This window comes from Eretmochelys imbricata, chromosome 2 (genome assembly GCF_965152235.1).
Source record: "Eretmochelys imbricata isolate rEreImb1 chromosome 2, rEreImb1.hap1, whole genome shotgun sequence".
Taxonomy (NCBI): domain Eukaryota; kingdom Metazoa; phylum Chordata; order Testudines; family Cheloniidae; genus Eretmochelys; species Eretmochelys imbricata.
The window spans coordinates 189,095,075-189,116,175 of NC_135573.1; the positions used below are offsets into that span (position 1 = coordinate 189,095,075).

The 21,101-nt window shown below is 40.5% G+C and overlaps 1 protein-coding gene across 3 annotated transcripts in view; it reads left to right on the plus strand.

The window, feature by feature from the left end:
* Positions 1 to 21,101, plus strand: part of LARS2 (leucyl-tRNA synthetase 2, mitochondrial) — a 106,080-nt gene that overhangs the window by 43,394 nt on the left and 41,585 nt on the right. For all 3 annotated transcript variants that reach the window (XM_077811134.1, XM_077811133.1, XM_077811135.1), the window contains exons 8-9: positions 9,067 to 9,174; positions 12,835 to 12,994. In XM_077811134.1, coding sequence (XP_077667260.1) covers positions 9,067 to 9,174; positions 12,835 to 12,994 — 268 coding nt within the window. The remainder of the gene's footprint in view (positions 1 to 9,066; positions 9,175 to 12,834; positions 12,995 to 21,101) is intronic.

Here is a 21,101-nt window from a genome sequence, read left to right on the forward strand (position 1 = left end):
TGTTATCTGTGCATTTTAGAATCTTACACCAAAATATTTAGTTACTATGGTTACTCAGCTAGGACTGTATGCAGATTCATTGAAAAAGCTATCTGTTAGTAATTTCTGTATACAACTGTAAAATGGTATAGTTATTTTTTATGCACAGCCAGCTAAGTCTTCAAATCATGATATGTAAGGTTGGCCTTTGTTAGCCCTGCCCTCTCCTGAAGGGGTGCTATGAAAATTTCAATAACGTTTTGATATTTGGTTTTAAAAACTCATCACCAAAGAGCAGAAAATAGATACATTTCAAATGTTGCAAAACAGAAATAACTTCAAAATTATTTTTTTTTCATGAATTCATATCCCTGTTTTTTGTCCAACTCTAGCGTAATATATTTATACTTATTTTAAAAGTGTGGAAATTGGCAGAAACCACAAAATCCTGCCACAGTTAAGTTTATAGCTAATGCTGAGAATTGATCTCTCTGAGTACATGTTTTTTAAACAGATATTTAGAGGCACATCCTTCCTGTGGTATATAGGTTGAGTAGCTGGATAGTACATTATGAAGTTTTAGGCATAGCTTCCTACCCAACCCATGGATGGAGAAATGGTCAGTGAAGGGACCTACCAGCTCAGTTTCAGCTTTTCCCTTGGCTTGCCCTTACACCTAACAGTCCCTTTCTCAGCATTGTGTACGGAAACCCCTCAAAGAAGGATTCCAGCACGCAGGAGTTTGTACCTTGTGGCCAGGGGTTAGGCATTCAGCTCTACCAACATCCACACTCTGTGGAATCATGGGAGTTCCACTGCTGTCCCTCCGTTTGCCTCTTTTTGAGGTAGAGAGCTAAGTGGGTGTCACTGTGAATGTATTCATGGATGCATATGGTTTGTTAAAGTGCATAAATTACATCTCAGATATGAAGAAAAAGGCAACTGAGGAACTGTCTAATTTGAGTGAGGCAACAGAAGGAAATATTTCAGTGTTGTTAAATCCCATATTGATTTGCCTTTAGAATTAGAATTCTGTGCTCCATGGAAAACCTTTGATTGTGCTGTTAGTATCAAGGACAAAGGAAATCTTGAAAAATATCACAGATTTAAAAAGAAAATAATGCTTATTTCCTACTGTATGATTTTATTTGCCAGTATTTAGAACAGCATTTCATGCTGAAAAAAGTGAAATTTGTGAGTGATGAGCACAGGTGGGATTAATAATTAACACAAAATCCTTACAAGGAGAGAATGCTCAGATTAAAAGCAAATTCTGATTAACTTGTATTAATGGTTTGTTATGCCATAGAAAAGTATTGCAGTATATAACTAGTCTTGTGTGTCCTGATTTCTTGTTTCTTGAATATTTTTCTTGTTTTATTTCTGTGGTACTGTGCAGAATGGCTGCCCCCTTACTCCACAATAAAATAAAACCAAATACTTGCCTTTTAGTGGAGAAGGGATCTTGACAGTATCTCAGCTAAAGTGCATAATGTAAGATAAAGGCTCAGTCGTGAGGAGAATAAAAAAGTTGCCTTTTAATCTTTAATTTTTCAGACTCTGGAATTTTCTGCTTCCCGCACTTAAGGTTCTGTCAGATTTACCATCCCTCTGGCTGAATGGGGTGGATACAAATCCCTTTGGAGCCCTTACTCTTGAGTCATGTAAAGCACTGTCTCCCGTACAGGGGCCCACAGCACTGTCTCCACAGCTCTCTTGGCACTTGTTAACGCAAGGAGTGAACCCATATCCCCCACACAGCAACACAGGAATTACTTGTAGGCATCTAGGCCAGGCAGTTCTTTCAGGCTTAATATAAATAAAGTATAGCATTAAATGCTACAACACTATAGATCTAAATTCCTACTATAATAGTAACTAAAGCAATGGACTTTCAGGATTAACTTTTTTAAATAGAAACAACTAATCTATTGCAGTGCTTGAAGTCGGATTTGTAGAATGAATATGACTGTTTTTTCCAGTTTTATCCAAGTGGTACATTTGTGACTAAAGAATATGGGAAAAAATTCTCTTCAGTGACATAAAGAGAGAGAGAGCTGACTATTTTAGGAACTTAATTATCTTGTCTTTTATTTATCTCAGTTGTATCTGGTCAGGCAGCAGTGTTTATTGACAACCAGTTACAGAATATAGAAAGAGGCAAAAACTGCTGAGAATTGAGGCCCTTGCTAGTGAGATTTTGAAGCAGGTACAGTACCAATGTTATTTCTCCTTGTGTGTGTGTGTATATATATATATTTTCAGAATACTTCACACTTGGGAAATAAGATTTAAGTGTGACCTATAGTAGTGTAGAAAGAAGCAATTGCAGGTAGAGGAATAAAATAATAAGAGATTGGGAAAAATAATTAAAAATCCAGTTCTGTAAGAAAAAAGAAGACGAGTTGGAAATACTTCAGTAGAGTATTAAATAGATGAAATATATATAATGTTATCTTTATTTGCCACCATATTGTTGTGTGTTAAATTATAGCAAATGACTTTCTGTTGCACCATAATACTTGAATTATATTCAGTTACTGTATTGGGAGTATGGGTAAATATAGGTAAGAACTTAAATTTTGCCAGTTTAAATTTAACAGATCTTGAGTATACCCATGGCTTCCTACTAATGTGATTTCAAACCCAGCACTTTTCTCCACTATTTTGTGTTTAAGTGTTAGACATTTTTGTTTGTTAATAAATTGAATACTTTTGAAGTAAAATCATTTGCCCACTTCTTTGTGTTATCCTCTCTTATATTTGTGGAGCAGTTCAATCATCCAATTTCATAAGTGTCATCTGTAAGTAGAATAAAAAGTTTTGGTTTTACATCTTACATGTTAAGTTTTGATTTCCTCATAGGGTAGGAAATGTCTGTTTACTTCATTTACTGTCACTGAAGTATTGAAACTCTTTGTATCAGTAAGGATATGATATCAGGCATCCATCTGTCATAAAATTCATATTTCCCTAAAGTCAGATAGAGATTCAGTTTTCTTTATTTTAAAATCTGTCACCCCACTCCGGCCCATCCCTTTTAGTGCAACAGAGGAGGGATCTCTTCTTTGTTCGGAAACTGTTGGGAAAACGTGTGTTTTAAGTCTCTGTACCCTGAATTTATTTGAATAGATTGCTATGTATAGGCTCTATTACCGTATAATTCTTGGCTAGACTACCAAAATTTGACCTGGCTTTACTTTGACTTTGTTTCTATTGAAGATTGTTATTCATGCCTTGCATTTCCCATGTCAATTATTACAATTCCTTCTTTTAGATCTGCTTAAAATTGGTACCTTTTAACCTTCAGAAAGTAACAGAGTGGTGCTACTCTCTTACTTGAAAGTGGGACCATCTCAAAGGATGATATTCTCACTGACCTTTAAATCTGCCCTTCTGACTTCCATAACCTTCCTTGGACTTGCACTATTCTAACGTTTTGATCTCATTTACCTTCTGTTTTACTCACACCTCATTTACTGTACTCCTCCTTCCTGGTGTTAGAGAGTTATTTTTCTTGTGGTGCTGTATCTGTATTGTAAATTTCCTTCCTTCTAGGCCAACCAAAGGGAGGGAGAGTTCCATCTAGAAAGAGAATCTGCTACTTATTTTCTTCAAGTTTCTCTTTTAAAAGCTTCTTCTTAAATGTGAAGATGGAGTCTATGTCCCTGACAGTTTTATCCTTCTCCATTTGGCAGATAGTATTTTCTGTTTTTCATTTGTTGCAGAAGTCAGTATGATAGCTGTTATGTTTATTTCTCTGTGTGCTAGACCTACTACTGTTGGTTGTTTCTCTAGTGTTAGCTAGTAGCTAGTTAACAAATTCTACGAAGCTGTTGGCTCCAGTGGGAACTGTACACTTATTTCTGAGGGCAGAAAATGGCTCCATGTTATTTAAGGAATCCCAACAAAATGGACAGTGATTTTTTTTAAGTATCAGCAGTAAGAATAACAGAGTTAATGATATTTAAAGTTTAAAGAGATATTTTACAATCTACAAGAAATTCTACACTGGATTATATCAACCATAATATCAGGAAAGTTTCAGGTCTAAACAAGTTAGACAATTGCCTCTTTAAATTAAATTGTATAGCTTTAAATATATATTTAAAACACACAAATATATGTAATATATACATATTTGTGATTTTGTGTGTGTGTGTGTTGTGGTGGGGGGTGGGAAGATTACAAATGTATGAAACGTGTTAATAAATTGATAGCATTTTAAGTGTTTCTGCATTCTGTCTCTGACTAGAGTTTCCAGGATCTTCTCTGCAGCTGGTTAGAGAGTCAAGTGTGTAGTTTATTTGATCTCTTAGCTTTCTTATATATGTGTTAAATTAGCTTATTTACAAATCACAAGTATTTCTGAGAAAGATTTTAAAAATGTCTGCCGAATCATTCCCCTACCTTTCTAACCACTTTCCTCAAAAATATTCAGATCATGTCCACCCCTGGAAGATGCTCTCATATCTCAGTCACTTTTTCTGATCTGGTACTGATATTCTTTACTATTTCCTTTTTCTTCCCCAGCAAATGTAGATTTATTTCTGTCATTTTCTTGGTTATGAATGTGATCATTCTTTAATCTTTCCAGTTCTTTGGTACCTTACTTATGTTTGGGCTGGTCTGTATTACAAAGTAAGTCAATTTATCTGCATTGCTCAGGGCTGTGAAAAATTTCACACCTGGTATGACGTAATTAAGCTGACCTGAGCCCCTGTGTAGACATTGCTAGATCAGTGGAAGAATTCTTCCGTCAACCTAGTTACTGCCTCTTGGAGAGGTGGATTTACTATAGCGATGGAAGAACCCCTTCTGTTGTTGTAATCAGTGTCTATTCAACAGCACTGCAGCAGCGCAACAGCAGCGTTTCTAGTGTAGACATACCCTGACTCCTGATTTGTATTTCTTTGTTCATTTTGTTAGTGTGTGTATTGCCAGAGTTCAGTTTAAACTTTTGTTACACCCTTATTTGTCTTAGGTCACTTAACTTTTCTCCTTGCGTCCATTCTGTTTGTCACTTTATCGCATTTGATTTTGTTCAATTTTTTGTTTCAGACTTTGCTCTGCCAGTGGATGCCTTTATTTTCCCTGCTGTTTTTGGTGTCTAATCTAATTACAGAACTAGCTTTTGGCCACATTTATTTATATTTTCTCTATGGTTCCAAATTGTATCTTCCTTGTTTGAAAACAAAGTGAGGGACCAGAATTTTCAAACTTGGGTACCTGAAGTTCGACTCCTAAATCCATATTTCAGGCACCCAAATAAGTGTCTTGATTTTCAGTGGTGCGGAGCACCGTGCAGGCACACACTTATGTGAAGAATTTTCTGTGCTCACAAAGTGTATAAGGCTATGTATTCACTGCAGAGTTAACTCTAGTTATTTACACTCAAGTTAGTCTAGATTGAGTGAGAAGGTATGTCTCCACTGCAGTACAAGCCAGAGCTCAGACTTATGCTCAAGCTCTAACCCCCCTTTCGTCTACACACAAATATCTCAGACTCTGGCTTAGACTCAGGGTCCTAGGACTCTGCAAGAGTGGAGGGTCCAAGCCCAAGTCAATGTGGGACCCAGGGTTTGAGCCCTAATGCTTTGCAGTGTAGTGTTCTATGTCGGGGGGCATCAGTGGTTATACTGAGTGTCATAGAATCATAGAATATCAGAGTTGGAAGGGACCTCAGGAGGTCATCTAGTCCAACCCCCTGCTCAAAGCAGGACCAGTCCCCAATTTTTGCCCCAGATCCCTAAATGGCCCCCTCAAGGATTGAACTCATAACCCTGGGTTTAGCAGGTCAATGCTCAAACAACTAAGCTATCCCTCCCCCCCAAATGAGCAGCATCACCCACTTCAAGTCTACCATGTCTGTCGTCATTCTCCTCCTCCTCTTCCTGCTGCTGCTGCATCATTAGTTCTGTCAAGTGCCTTTGGTGGGTCAGAAAATGCTGCCAAACTGACCAGCAGCATCACTTGGAAGCGCTGCCCACATCCTGAAACAGGAGCAAAAGCCCGAGCAAGAGAAGTTTCTGAAATAGCGATACCTCCATATTGCTGGCTCCAGTAGCTGGGAGTACACAGACCAAAATGACAACTCATCAGGCTGTGTTGGCGGGCTGTCCAAATTTCCTGTAACATGCGGTGTGGACAGTCAAATTTTCCCACACTGCACCATGAACAAGGGGCTAAAGCAGCCACATTTCAGGAGGACATTGGGATGTCTGGGATACAGTAGTTTGGACTCAGATCTGTGTACTGCAGTGCGAACATTGGAGCCCCAGGTTTGGGCTTGGGTTAAAAAACTCTTAACCTTTCGTTGGCAATCAGTGTAGATGCTCAAGCACAGGGTTCTCAAACCCAGGGTCTGCTGACTTGAGTCCCACTAACCCGGAACTTACGTTGCAGTGTAGACATACCACAGAGTATGTTTATGCTGCAATAAAAACCCCACAGCACTGAGTCTCAGAGCTAGGTTAGATGACTTGGGCTCGCAGGCTGCAGGGCTATAAAACTGCAGTGTAGATGTTCGGGCTTGGGCTGAATCCCAGACTCTAAGACCCTGTGAGAGAGGAGGGTCTCAGAGCCCAGGCTTCAGCCTGAAACCTCTACACTGCAGTTGTATAGCCTGCAGCACGAGTCCTGCAAGCCCAAGTCAGCTGTGTTCATGCCGTGGGTCTTTTATTGCATTGTAGATGTACACACAGAGGCCATCCACACTGCAAAATAACACTCAGGCTGCACAGTGTGATTGGATTAGCTGCACAAAGTGATTATCATCTGAGGAATCGTGCTAACCTGATCTGTAGTTTATATTTTCTAATGGGCCAGCCAACACAGGTTAAAATCTCTACCACACTCGGATTGACTGTTTGTGTGCGTGGAATGGACATGAATTAGGGGCTATGTTAAAATTATAAAGAAAATCCTAATAGTCATGCAGTGGATTTTGAAGAGAACAGTATCTGTCTAGCCAGTCCTGTGTCTGTTGACCTACTTGCACACTCTTAAAATGTATTTATATATAATTATTTTAAAAGAAATTATCCACTCATTGGTTTGTACGCTGCATTCCTTGCATTGGGTTATTATATGTAAGCACTCAGTATTCACTGTAGATAGAGCCCAGTATTCTTTGGAACAGGACACTAAGCAAGGTAAATAGTCTTAACATGAACATTTAGAACAGTACATGGAACAGTAAAAGGAATTGTTGGTTTATATTTCACTAAAGTTATTACATAACTTTTTTTAAAAGCAGCAGCAGCAGCTTGGCATTCTTATAGCTATAAATCAGCAGAAAAGGAAGTGGTTAGTTGAGGATGTAAAAGAAGGTTAATCTAATAAGGAATAATAATCCAAAACAGTATTTAGCTATGGAGTGTGGATGACGAAAATGTATTATATTGTGAATCATAGAGTGAATCACAGTAAAAACATCAGTAGCCAGCAACTAGCATTTGTAGCATGTTTTAAGTATATAATTTTTGACATTTTTAATATAATTAAAATATAATAATTGAAAAGAGCAAATTGTGTGTTCAGTAATTATATTCTGTGAAGTGGAGCCTAATTAGTGACACATAGTATGAATGATCCATGTTCCCTGGTAATTGTAAATTAACAAAATAATGAAAGGCTTTCATGTTTCATGTTGGAGCTGTGCAATTTAAGGATAAGTGATACAGCATATTGAGTTCCTCTACTTAGAAATTAACTACTGAACATTGTATCAACTGTCTTTCTGTCTGACTCATGCCTCCAGCTGTATTTCTGCCAAGGTAAAAGATTTGGACAGTGCTGGAATACTCTTAGCAAAAATGTCAAATCTTATGAAGTATAGATTGAGATGGGGTTTCCATTATACCCCCCTTTGTTTAAATTCTTTGTGTTTCTTTAATTAAAAAAACCTTTGCAAATTCTGTAGACAAAATGAGCAGATTTAACACAAAAAAGAAAAGGAGTACTTGTGGCACCTGAGAGACTAACCAATTTATTTGAGCATAAGCTTTCGTGAGCTACAGCTCACTTCATATGCATCTGATGAAGTGAGCTGTAGCTCACGAAAGCTTATGCTCAAATAAATTGGTTAGTCTCTCAGGTGCCACAAGTACTCCTTTTCTTTTTGCGAATACAGACTAACATGGCTGTTACTCTGAGATTTAACACAATGCTTCCAACAGCAATCAGAATGTTGCCATGCTGTTTGTGTGCCTGAGCGCACACACTAAGAAAGCAATATGTCTATAACTGACTATATAAATGTACACAAACTGCATACAAGTTACATTAATGCAAACTGCTACATTATGGATGGGAAGAAAATAATGGATAATGTGGGAACCATCGCTGTGAATTTCTTCTTTGTTATGTGGGTAGAATCTTATCTGTAATATTGTATTAACATAACATTTTACATTTAATATACACCATTATTGTCGGTTAATATTATTTGTATTGCAATAGCAACCAGAGGTCCGTCCCATTCAGAATTGGGCCTGTTGTGTTAGGTAAAATATAAATAAAATTACAAAAATCTCATAAGGTGTGTAAAACTGAAGGACAGCGTCAGTCTCATTGTTATAGTATGACAACTAGTTGAGTTTGAAAAATTTAGGAAAAATAAATGTGACCTATCTGAATACAATTTCTAGGCTATTGGCTAGAGAACTAGTCCAAATATAGCATTCAGTCCTGCAAACACATATGCATATGAACAGTCCCGTTGTGCTCAACAGGACCAATCACATGCATGTTTTCAGGATCAGGACTACAATTAACACAGATTTAAAGTGGTATCTTTCCTTGTTTACTTTTTCTTCCTAGTGTTCCTGTGTTCGCTGTTTAAGACTGCCATAAGGAAGCTATGTCTCAAACAATTGATTTCACCACTTTTATGGCCTTTGCCATGTTCCACTAGTTCGTGAAAGATATGAAATTGAGGGGAGCTATAGTGCAAGAACACCTTGTTCATGTTTTTACTCCTGCAGCTCTACTGCTGTGCCTCTTTACAGAACTAAATTTGAAAGTGTTAATGTATGTGTTTTAATATAAGCTATAGTTCTTAACACCTCCTTTATATTGTGCCAGGCCATGCTTGATTCTTTGTCTGATCTCCCTGAGTGGTATGGTATAAAGGAAATGCAAGCAAACTGGATAGGTGATTGTGTTGGATGTTATCTTGACTTCATTTTAAAGGTGAGTCAGAAATTTGACCATCCCTTTCTTTGTGTGGATTATGCAAAATGACTGAAATGCATAATGGGATTTCTCTTAATATCTAGAAGACTTTTGAAAGTTAAGGATACTATTACATATTGTTTATGTGTGTGTTTATATAGATGTGTTTATTGAATGTAACACTTTGCATCAATTTTATTCTTACTGCACTATAACATTCAAAGTTCATTGAAGATTTCCTGCAGAAAGATTGTGGCAGACCTTAGTATTTTTTGTAAGTGAACTTCTACTTAATAACCCAAATCTATGGCTGATCAGAATTCACAATTCTAACCCAAAGCAAATTAAGATGTGAGATTACTTAAATATAACAGGTTTAATGGAAAGCTAATGTCATGAGACTACATTTAGCCACTGGATGGAGTAAAAAAACAGATATGTAGGGTTAAGATAAAATAAAGAGGACAGGTATGTTGAGTTGTGTTTCTGAGGGTTCTGGTAATGATCATATCAGATTCATGAGTCACATTTTAAAAGCTCCTGTTGTTCATTGTACTGGAATTTATTCATGGGAGAAAAGTAGTATGCATCCGATGAAATGAGCTGTAGCTCACGAAAGCTTATGCTCAAATAAATTTGTTAGTCTCTAAGGTGCCACAAGTGCTCCTTTTTTTTTTTTAGTAACATTTTAGTAGCTTCTCATTAGTATAAAAAGCAAGAAACTGAAATCCTTCACCAAAATTTGTTGTTTGAGTTCAGCAGTTTGGAACCCCGTAGCTGTTCAGTTCTGTCTGTGTGTCCTAGGGTCCACAAAGTCCACTGAAGAGTGCTGAGAAGTTATACATATCTAACTTTCATCTCCAGCCATTCCCAAGAAAAGCCAGCTGCATCAAGTATAAGTGTTTTTGCTAATGTGGTTGTTAGCTCTTGGGACAAAAACCATACGAAACTATTTTAATTCTTAGTAGGACTAAAGAAAAGCCAGTAGTATTTTGCAGCTGAGTCTTTAAAACTATTTTTGGTTAAATGCTTTAGGTACAGAAGCTTTCTTTGCTTAATATTTGTTTTTCTTGCTAACATTGAGTCCTGCCAACCCGCATGACCACAGAAACTTTTTAAAGCAACAGGGGTTGTTGAGGGTGCACATATATACCCCTCAAACCTGTAGATATCAGTAGAGCAACAGGGGTAAGAGATTTGTTTGTTTTTTCTTTTCTTCCACTGGCAATGGAAGAACTCCACTCTTCGGAAATCTGTGCTAAATTGAGCCTCTTTATATTGAAAGTACTATTTATTGTAAGTACTACGTTTAATGCAAACTAGATACTGAGGAACCTAAAGAAAAGTGCCGGATAAAATAGGTAGGTAGGTAAGGAGAACTTAAGAAAAGTACAGGTACACTTTGCCCTGTGCTCTGTTCACAGAAAAAAGAGAATATTTGACATCCTTTTGGAAAGATGCAAAAGTGAAATGACTCGATGATGATCAAGTGAGAGATTTTCAAAGGTACAAATGGTGTTAGGTACCTAGCTCCCAATCACTTCGGTAAGAGTTAGGTGCCTAATTGCTATGACCTAACATTTCATAAATGACTAATGACTTTAGGTGTTTGTTTTAATTTCTGGGAGCCCAAATTGAAATACCTTAAAGGGGCTCTGCACTTCTGAAAAACAGGCTACCTTAGTTAGAGGCTTCTGTAAATGTATGCCTCGATGTGCATATGAAAATCTCCTCTGAGGGCTCCATGTGCTAGAGCATTTACCTGGACCAAAATTCTGTAGCAATTCTGCAGTAGCTTCATTTAAATTTTAAAAAGGAGGTTTTTAATTAATAAAATATGAAAATAAATATCAGTACAGTGTCCCCAGTGTTAGTCACATATTACACTTAATTTATTTTGTATTTTGCCATCTTTTCCAGTTTTCATTATGTGTTGTAAGTACAAAAATCTGCATCATTTAACTTCATTGTAGAAATGTCAGTGGGGAGGCTGGAGATGGAAACAGTTTAAAATTCTGTTTAGATTTCAGATTCAACACCTCATTTAGATGAATAATGGGGCAATTTCTGTCAGAACTATTGTCACAGGATGCCTGCAGACTCAGAAAAACAAGATTATCTTCATTACCACTAGGGGCATAGCCATAATTTTTTTTTGTTTTTTAAATGAAAGTTTAGCTTCTGGAGCACAAGGCTGTGGCAAGGAATAGATTTTCATGGTAAATTCTGTAGCCACGGAATACACCAGTCCCTAAATAATGCTTACTGTGCATAAAGTCGTTAGTCATTTCCTTATAATACATCAAAGTGATTTGCAAACATTAACTATGATGATCTCAGAATGGGTCTGATACAGTGCTAATTGAAGTGAATGGAAAGGCTTCCATTGACTTGTGTAGGCACTGGATAAGGCTAAATACCCAAAGAGGTTCTTAAGTATGATTATCCCTATTTTACAGATGGGGAAACAGAGGCACGAAGATTCTCTTTTCCAAGGCCACAGAGAGAGATGGTGTCTGAGTCAGGATTAGAGCTCTGGAGAGTTAGCCTCTAAGGCTGCCCTCAAATACACAGCTGGCTGTGATATTGGGAGTTATCCTTGTGTATCTGATAGATTAACTGGGCCTTTAATGTGAATAGAAAGGAAGGCGTGGTATTGTATTAAGTTAGATAGACTATATAGGCCAAAGGTGTTAACATAACCCCAGTCCCTGTCCAACAATAAACCGTGTTAAACAAGGTCATGGGTTTGATACACAGAGACCTCGGCCAGCTTAGTACCACAGCAACCGTTAAAAATCCTTATAACCTTTTATTAAAGATACAGAAAAGAAGGAAAAATAGCTAACACATTTGAAATCTAAAGTATTATGTATTAACAGTATGCCTTATTCCCGTTCCATTTAGCTAGAGAGTTTTTAGAAGGAAAAACACCCTTGTTTGACAGTCTCTTAGATGGTATTAATAACTATCCTTTTGGGTAAAAGAGAAGTTAGTTGTGACATGCTAGAGTTGTTGCTTCTTCTGCTGCTACTGTTGAAGTCCAATCCCTTTCTTCCCAAGTGGTGTTTGGGACCCAGCTGGAGCCAGTAGAGGTCGCGATGTTGTCTGGGTCCCTTTCTCTTGCCCAGTCTGGTCAGGACATCTCAGGATTAGGGTAATGAAGGCCCGAGGTCCCAGGAGATCATGGGGGTGGAAGCCATGAAGGTGAAGCTTGCTTCAGTAACCACCATTTCTGTTATTTCACGTTGTCGGTTCTTTCTATATTTTCTTTCCCCCTAAAGTCTGCTCCTTTTAGTAAGGAGTGATTGATGGAATAGCCCAGACCCACATTATTTTGCACACCATTAGGCCTAATATCAGATACAGCAGTTTTGGTGCACTAACTTCCAGCTCCACATCATATGTTTTTAACAAACATAATTTGAACAGTCTTTGGATTATATCAATATGTGTGTGACTTTCTGTTTGGACTAATTTTGTCTGTCTATCTGTTTCTCTTGCACTTGTTTATAACATTCTTTATTGAAAATAATTTGATCTACTTTCCATGGTTTATTCCTAATCAGGCAAAAGTTATAGACCAATTGTCACAGCAGAAGGAAAAGTAAAAAATGACCTTTTAATGGAGAAAATTAGCAATAAAACTGCTCTGAAATACTTTCTGCTCTTTATCAGGTTAATGGCCAAGAAACAGGAGAGAAGCTAGCTGCCTATACCTATACACCTGAAGCGATTTATGGAGCTTCCCACTTATATGTTTTACCTAATCATAGACTACTGCATGGAAATAATAGTCTGAGGGAAGTGTTGCAGAGTGAATTTATCCCAGGCAAAGGTGAGTTTTTGTGCAGATTTTATTTTATTCTGAAACTGTGATAGTTTTAGAGATTAATCTTAAAAAAAAAAAAAAAAAGAAAAAGAAAAAAGTGAGCATGAAAATTCCTGTTGAGGAGGAACAATTCCTTTTGATTCTTTGCACATGTCACCCTGACTTCAAGGACAGTGTGATGACAATAGCTGGAATATCAGTCTTAGTATTATAATGGTTGTAAAACCTTTAAAGAAGTCAATTGGTTGCATGAAAATAGTGGAACATATTCCTGTTTCTGTTCTCGGCCCTTTCTCCCATAAAATGGTAGAAAGCTCCAGACTGTGGTTGTAGTTGCCCAGTGGAAAATTCTCCTGGTGGAGCGTTGCCTCTTCATTGGCATAAAGCTGGCAGAGTCAGCCACAGATACCTCCCCATTCTGCTCTACCCAATCACTGGAATGTAGGGGGCATGTGGGAAAAGTTGGGAGTCTGGAGGGAGCATGGCTAAGATATGCTTTGTCACGCTGATCCTCAGCTGGCATAACATCCCAATGGAGTAAGTTAGAGCAGCCCCATGGCTGGCCTTGACTTATTCTGGAGCTGGCACAGACTCTCCTCCGGGGTAAGAGAGTTGTAACTGACTTCCTAACAGACACTGAACTCACCTGGGCTAAGTAGAGGTATGGCCCATTATTTTGTTACTCATATCATTGTGAGTTTCCAAATGTAACAGGATGCCTTAAAGCAGATTAAGTAGAAAATATACATATTTTATTTCCACTTCATTCTGCTAATACTTAATATGTTTTCAACTTAATAAAAATACAACTACCTTGTGTACATGTGTTTATAATATAAGGTCAAATCCTCTGCTTTGCTCCTTTTATGCTGAGTGGAGCAGATAAGGGAGACCATCAGAGAACCAGTTGTATCTCCTTGACTCTCTTCCTGATGTCTGGCTTGGGTATAGATTTAGGGCTACTCTAAATTGCCACAGCTCACAATAGTCCCTAAGGGGCCATCTGCCTGCTGTGGGTAGTTGGCGCACAGTGCATTTCAGCTACTCTTCCACACCTTAGAGACTAACAAATTTATTTGAGCATAAGCTTTTGTGAGCTACAGTTCACTTCATCGGATGCATTCAATGGAAAATACAGTGGGGAGATTTATATACACAGAGAACATGAAACAATGGGTGTTACCATACACACTGTAACGAGACTGATCAGGTAAGGTGAGCTATTACCAGCAGGAGAGCGGCGGGAGGAAAACCTTTTGTACTGATGGTCAAGGTGGACCATTTCCAGCAGTTGACTAGAACGTCTGAGGAACAGCTGGGGGAGGCGGAATAAACATGGGGAAATAGTTTTACTTTGTGTAATGACCCATCCACTCCCAGTCTTTATTCAAGCCTAAGTTAATTTTATCCAGTTTGCAAATTAATTCCAATTCAGCAGTCTCTCATTGGAGTCTGTTTTAGAAGGTTTTTTTTTTTTTTTTTTGAAGAATTGCCATTTTTAGGTCTGTAATCGAGTGACCAGAGAGCTTGAAGTGTTCTCCAACTGGTTTTTGGACTTCCTTCCTGGACACTACGGTGCTAATAAGCGATGGTCACATAAACACTACCCTATACCGGAAACCTACTGACCGCTATGCCTACCTACATGCCTCCAGCTTTCATCCAGACCACACCACACGATCCATTGTCTACAGCCAAGCTCTACGATACAACCGCATTTGCTCCAACCCCTCAGACAGAGACAAACACCTACAAGATCTCTATCAAGCGTTCTTACAACTACAATACCCACCTGCTGAAGTGAAGAAACAGATTGACAGAGCCAGAAGAGTACCCAGAAGTTACCTACTACAAGACAGGCCCAACAAAGAAAATAACAGAACGCCACTAGCCATCACCTTCAGCCCCCAACAAAAACCTCTCCAACGCATCATCAAAGATCTACAACCTATCCTGAAGGACGACCCATCACTCTCACAGATCTTGGGAGACAGGCCAATCCTTGTTTACAGACAGCCCCCAGCCTGAAGCAAATACTCACCAGCAACTACACAACAAAAACACTAATCCAGGAACCTATCCTTGCAACAAAGCCCGTTGCCAACTGTGTCCACATATCTATTCAGGGGACACCATCATAGGGCCTAATCACATCAGCCACACTATCAGAGGCTTGTTCACCTGCATATCTACCAATGTGATATATGCCATCATGTGTCAGCAATGCCCCTCTGCCACGTACATTGGCCAAACTGGACAGTCTCTACGTAAAAGAATAAATGGACACAAATCAGATGTCAAGAATTATAACATTCAAAAACCAGTGGGAGAACACTTCAATCTCTTTGGTCACTCGATTACAGACCTAAAAGTGGCAATTCTTCAACAAAAAAAACTTTGAAAACAGACTCCAATGAGAGACGGCTGAATTGGAATTAATTTGCAAACTGGATACAATTAACTTAGGCTTAAATAAAGACTGGGAGTGGATGGGTCATTACACAAAGTAAAACTATTTCCCCATGTTTATTCCACCCCTCCCCCCCACCCCCCGCTGTTCCTCAGACGTTCTTGTCAACTGCTGGAAATGGTCCACCTTGATTATCACGACAAAAGTCCCCCCCCCCGACCCCGCTCTCCTGCTGGTAATAGTTGTATGGTAACATCCATTGTTTCATGTTCTCTGTCTATATAAATCTCCCCACTGTATTTTCCACTGAATGCATCCGATGAAGTGAGCTGTAGCTCATGAAAGCTTATGCTCAAATAAATTTGTTAGTCTCCAAGGTGCCACAAGTCCTCTTTTTCTTTTTGCGGATACAGACTAACATGACTGCTCCACTGAAATCTTCCCCACCTGTGACATGCTCGCTGAACTGAATGCTGTAGGGACAGTGATATAGGGATTGGCTATGCCAGGTTTATAGCTATTGGAGACTTGCCCACATGGGGGATATCCCCAACAGGAAAGATGAGCCTGATTCCATCCCTTTTGCACCACTGTGCAAAGGGACAGAGCTGACCATAGAATCTTGCTCAATGTCTTTAACATAACTGCATACTGCTTTTTCCACCTCTTTCAATGACAGAATACATGGCTTAGAGAATGAAGCAGCTGTTCAAGAATTATTTTTATCTTCATTGCTCTGCCTCATTAACTTCATACCCTCCAACTTCTGCAGGGAATGAGGAAGGAATCCTACAGGAAAAAAAAAAAGTGACATGTAATTAAAGATAGTGCCATAATGTAAATGCGCAGGGAGCAGATTTAAGGTACTTCCTGACTTGAATGGTTCATTTTTACAACCTTGATATTTTTCATATGGAATCAGAAGAAACTGGGGCCGGAAGGTATTGGTTATCTAGAGCCTTTTCCATGGGAGCCAGGAGAAACTGGAGCTGGGATATCAGAGGGATTCTGTTGTATTATTAAAAACTACTGTGCCTGTGAGACATGCATGTTAAGCTCTTATAACTCAGCTAAATCAAAACAGATTTTCATTGGCCCAGGGAAAGGCACAGCTGCATTCTAGGGATTATATCCTTGCCAATTTTTATATTCCTATGCCAGACGACTGGAGCACAAAAGCTGTGCAGTAAAGATCATGTGTTACTTTTTATAATGGCAAAAGTGTATTTTTTACACATTTTCTACACACAAATAGTTGAATCATTGTTGCTTCAAGTTGCCCAAAGGAATTCACCCTCCCACGAGACCAGATCTAGAAAATTTCAGCCAGAATGAAGTTTGAGAAAGTTATAAGCAATTGAAAAGAATCTTTAAAATGGAAACAGTTACACACCTTGTGACACACCCTCTGGGTACAATCTGGACTGTGGGACCACTGTGTCCCATTAATTCTCCTCCCTGGGCTGTCTCTCACAATGTGCTAATGACAAGCAGCAAAACCCCTCCAGGTGCTGTGATCACTCAGTCAACAACATGCAGGGACACACCCAGCTAAGGTGCATGAATGCTCTGTATGCCACTCATGAATTATACAGTGAGAGGCCCCAGCCAATTTCCCCAGACTTGCACCCGAGAAATGTACTGTTTTACACAGCCCAAGACCTCCCCTTGAACCGTGCAAGCTCATCAATTAGTTTGCCACTTCGTTAAAGGAAAGTGGACATGCACCAGCCTTTGCGACTTGGGGGCTAGGTAACCCCCATTGGGTACATGCCCTCTCTGAGGAGTCTCTGGGAGAGTGGATTCTTATTGATGGGCAATCAACACATGTCTGGCTGGTCCTGATGTAAATCTGTCATGTCAGTTGTTCTTTGTTGCCACTGAAAAGCTATTTGTGGGCATTTTCCACTTACCCCATATTTCAGTAACAAACACATAGCAACACTTCATAGTTTCACATACAATGATAGTACATACAATCCAACAGGCTAGTAATGTTCAACAGATTGAGACTTTTAAAATGATACCTCACAAGGCATACTGTGTACAAAACATATCCTAATTGTATCACAGTGGTCAATATGGGGGTTCCAGGGTGCTACTTTGAGGTAGAGTGCCACACACCTCTACTATAGTATAGCTATGCACTCGTGCCATTTACTTATATATTTGGGTATATCTATACATAGAGGAACTGGAGTAACATCCTGGTCCTAGTGAAGTCAAAGGGATGTCACGGTGCTTCAAGCCACATGCCGATCCCTGGGCCTATTGGTAAACGACAAAAAGTCAATGCTAGTGCCGGCGCAGAGGATAAGAGTTCATCGGAGCGGTTCTCGACCTGCTCCAGAACATTCCTGCTGCTGGAAAGGTTCCACGCGTTGGCAAACCTCATTGCAGAAGTCTCCGCCTTCCCTCTGACTACAACCAGGGTGTGTCTGTATCTGCTGGGTCACACGGCAGCGTGCACTTACGTGGTCTGCCATGCCACGCTCAGGATGCGGCCCTTGCAACAATGGCTGGGTATGATCTATTCCCAGTTCCGAGACCCCCTGGAAAAGATCATTACCATTCCCCAGGTGTTACTTACCTCACTGTGATGGTGGACCGACCTCAGGACAGTCCTGGAGGGGGTTCCATTCAACAACCCCCTTCACTCCATTGAGTTGGAGTTGGACACCTCGGACCTGGGTTGGGGTGTGCATCTCAGCGACCTCCAGACACAGGGGGATGTGATCCCCGGAGGAGGCGAAGTTGCACATAAACATCAAGGAGCTCCAAGCAGTCCAGCTGATGTGCAGTCGTCTTGCCCCACCTGTTGGGCAAGATGGTACGAGTCCTGATGGACAACACAGCCTCGATGTTCTACATCAACAGGCAAGGGGGAGCGCGCTTGTCAGCCCCCTGTCAGGAGGCACTCCGTCTATGGGACTTCTGCATCAGCCACAAAATCCACCTGGAAGCTTGTCTCCTTCCCGGTGTCAAGAATACACTGGCGGACCAGCTCAGCAAGGACTTCTCCTCTCACAAGTGGTTGCTCCACCCGGAGGTAGCCTGCATGATCTTCCAGAGGTGGGGAACTCCCCAAGTGGAAACAGGAAGTGCCATCTGTTCTGTTCTTGGCGAGGTCTGAGCAGGGGATCCCTCTCCGACTCCTTCCTCCTGTCATGGTCAAGGAGCCTGATGTACACATTTCCTCTGATTCCATTCATATCAGGGTCCTGGCAAAGAACAAGAGAGACAAAGCGCAGGTTTTCGTGATCGCCCCAGCATGGCCTCACCAGCATTGGTTCGGCACGCTCATGAACTTGTCAGCGGCCCCTCCCTGGCCAACTGACCAGACCTGCTGTCAAAGGACCACGGTCAGCTCCTACACCCCAACCTCGAGTCCCTCCACCTCTTGGCATGGATGCTGTGTGGCTGAACCCAGAGGAGCGGGCCTGTTCGGAAGTCATCCAACAGGTCCTCCTGGGGAGTAGAAAACCCTCAACTAGACTGACTTAGCTGGCCAAGTGGATGAGGTTTTCCTCTGGGGGTCCGAACGTGGAATCTCTCCCTCGCGTTCTTCCATACAGGCTGTCCTGGACTACCTGCTCCATTTGAGGAACCAGGGGCTGGCGCACTCTTCAGTTGGAGCAGCGGTTCTCAAACTTTTTTATTGGAGACCCCTTTCACACAGCAAACCTGAGTGTGACCCCCCCTTATAAATTAAAAACACTGTAAAAAATATTTAACGCTGTTATAAATGCTGGAGGTGAAGCAGGGTTTGGGGTGGAGGCTGACCGCTCGCAACCCCCCATGTAATAACCTCGTGAACCCCTGAGGGGTCATGACTCCCAGTTTGAGAACCCTTGTATCAGAGTGCATCTAGCGTCCATCTCTGCTTTTCACCCACCAATCCAAGGACAGACAGTGTTTTCCCATGACATAACGGTCAAGATTCTTGAGGGGGCTCAAGAGACTCTTCTTGTGGGTATGGGTTCCTGTTCCACAGTGGGATCTTAACTTGTTCCTCTCTAGGTTCACTGGCCCGGCCTTTGAGCCGCTCGGTCCCTGCTCCTTTTCCCACCTGTTATGGAAGGTCATGTTCCTGGTGGCGGTGATGTTGATGTCAGAGAGATGGGTCTCTGAGATAAAAGCCTTGACCTCAGAACCACCGTACATGGTCTTCTACAAAGACAAAGTTCAGCTGCAGCCCCACCCAGCCTTCCTGCCGAAGTTGATATCCACCTTCCATTTAAACCAGGACATCTTCCGGTATTCTGGCCCAAACAGCACGAGACCAGTGAAGAGAGGGTCTTCACTCTCTGGATGTCCGAAGGGCCTTGGCTTTTTACTTAAAACGTACCATAAATCAACATAGAACATACCATAAATCAATGTTCCGTAAATCAACTCAGCTCTTCATCGCTATAGCAGACAGGATGAAGGGCCTTCTGGTGTCCTCGCAGAGGATTTCCAGTTGGTTCACCTCATGTATAAGGACCTGTTACCACCTGGCAGGGGTTCCGCCACCACCAATTGTCAGAGCCCACTCAATGAAAGCTCAGGCATCTTCCAGCGACGTTCCTGGCACATATCCCTATCCAGGATATCTGTAAAGCCTTAACGTGGTCCTCAGTGCACACATTCACGGCTCGTTATGCCATTACTCAACAGGCCAGAGATGACACTGGGTTTGGCAGAGCTGTTTTGCGATCGTACCCACCTCTATTGGCACTGCTTGGGAGTCACCTAATATGGAATAGACCTGAACAAACCCTCAAAGAAGAAAAGACAGTTACCTTTTCCGTTAACTGGTGTTCTTCGAGATGTGTTGCTCATGTCCATTCCATATTAGGTGTGTGTGCTTGCGACATGCACCGGTGCCGGAAGTTTTTCCCTCATCAGTATCCGTAGGGGACTGGCTCTGGCACCCTCTGGAGTGGCGCCCGCATGGTGCGGTATAAGGGGCAGTGCCCCCCTTCCCCCGACAGTGGGGAAGGAGGGTGGGTTGTGGAATGGACATGAGCAACACATCTCGAAGAACACCAGTTACGGAAAAGGTAACAACTGTCTTTTCTCTTGTTTCTGGCCCCAACCTAAGGCTAGTTCATATGAGTTCGTGATAATCCCTTATTCTGCTTGAGAAATTTTTCTTAGATACCAAATTTCTGGTTTCTACAAGGCCTTTTGTGTGTTGCTTATTCTGCTGCCTGGGAGGGAAAGTGAGCAACTTCCTGTGACATCTCTCATTGTGAGGGATAGATGGTAGGAGTTACTCTGGTAAAACCCTTGACCTCTGAAGGATAACTTAGTTCAACTATCTGAGCAAAAAGATATGAGAGAGCTCCCAAATCTATTTCTATCAGATCCCTCCATGCTGCAATACCTATTTCTTCTGCAAGATATCAGATTGACTGGAATTTATTAGGGCCGTCAAGTGATTAAAAAAATTAATTGTGATTAGTTGTGCGATTAATCATGCTGTTAAACAACAATAGAATACCATTTATTTTGAATATTTTTGGATCTTTGCTACATTTTCAAATATATTCTTTCAGTTACAACACAGAATACAAAGTATACAGTGCTCACTTTATATTTATTTTTGATTGCAAATATTTGCACTGTAAAAAAACAAAAAAATTGTATTTTTCAATTCATCTCATACAAGTACTGTAGTGCAATATCTTTACCATGAAAGTTGAACTTACAAGTGTA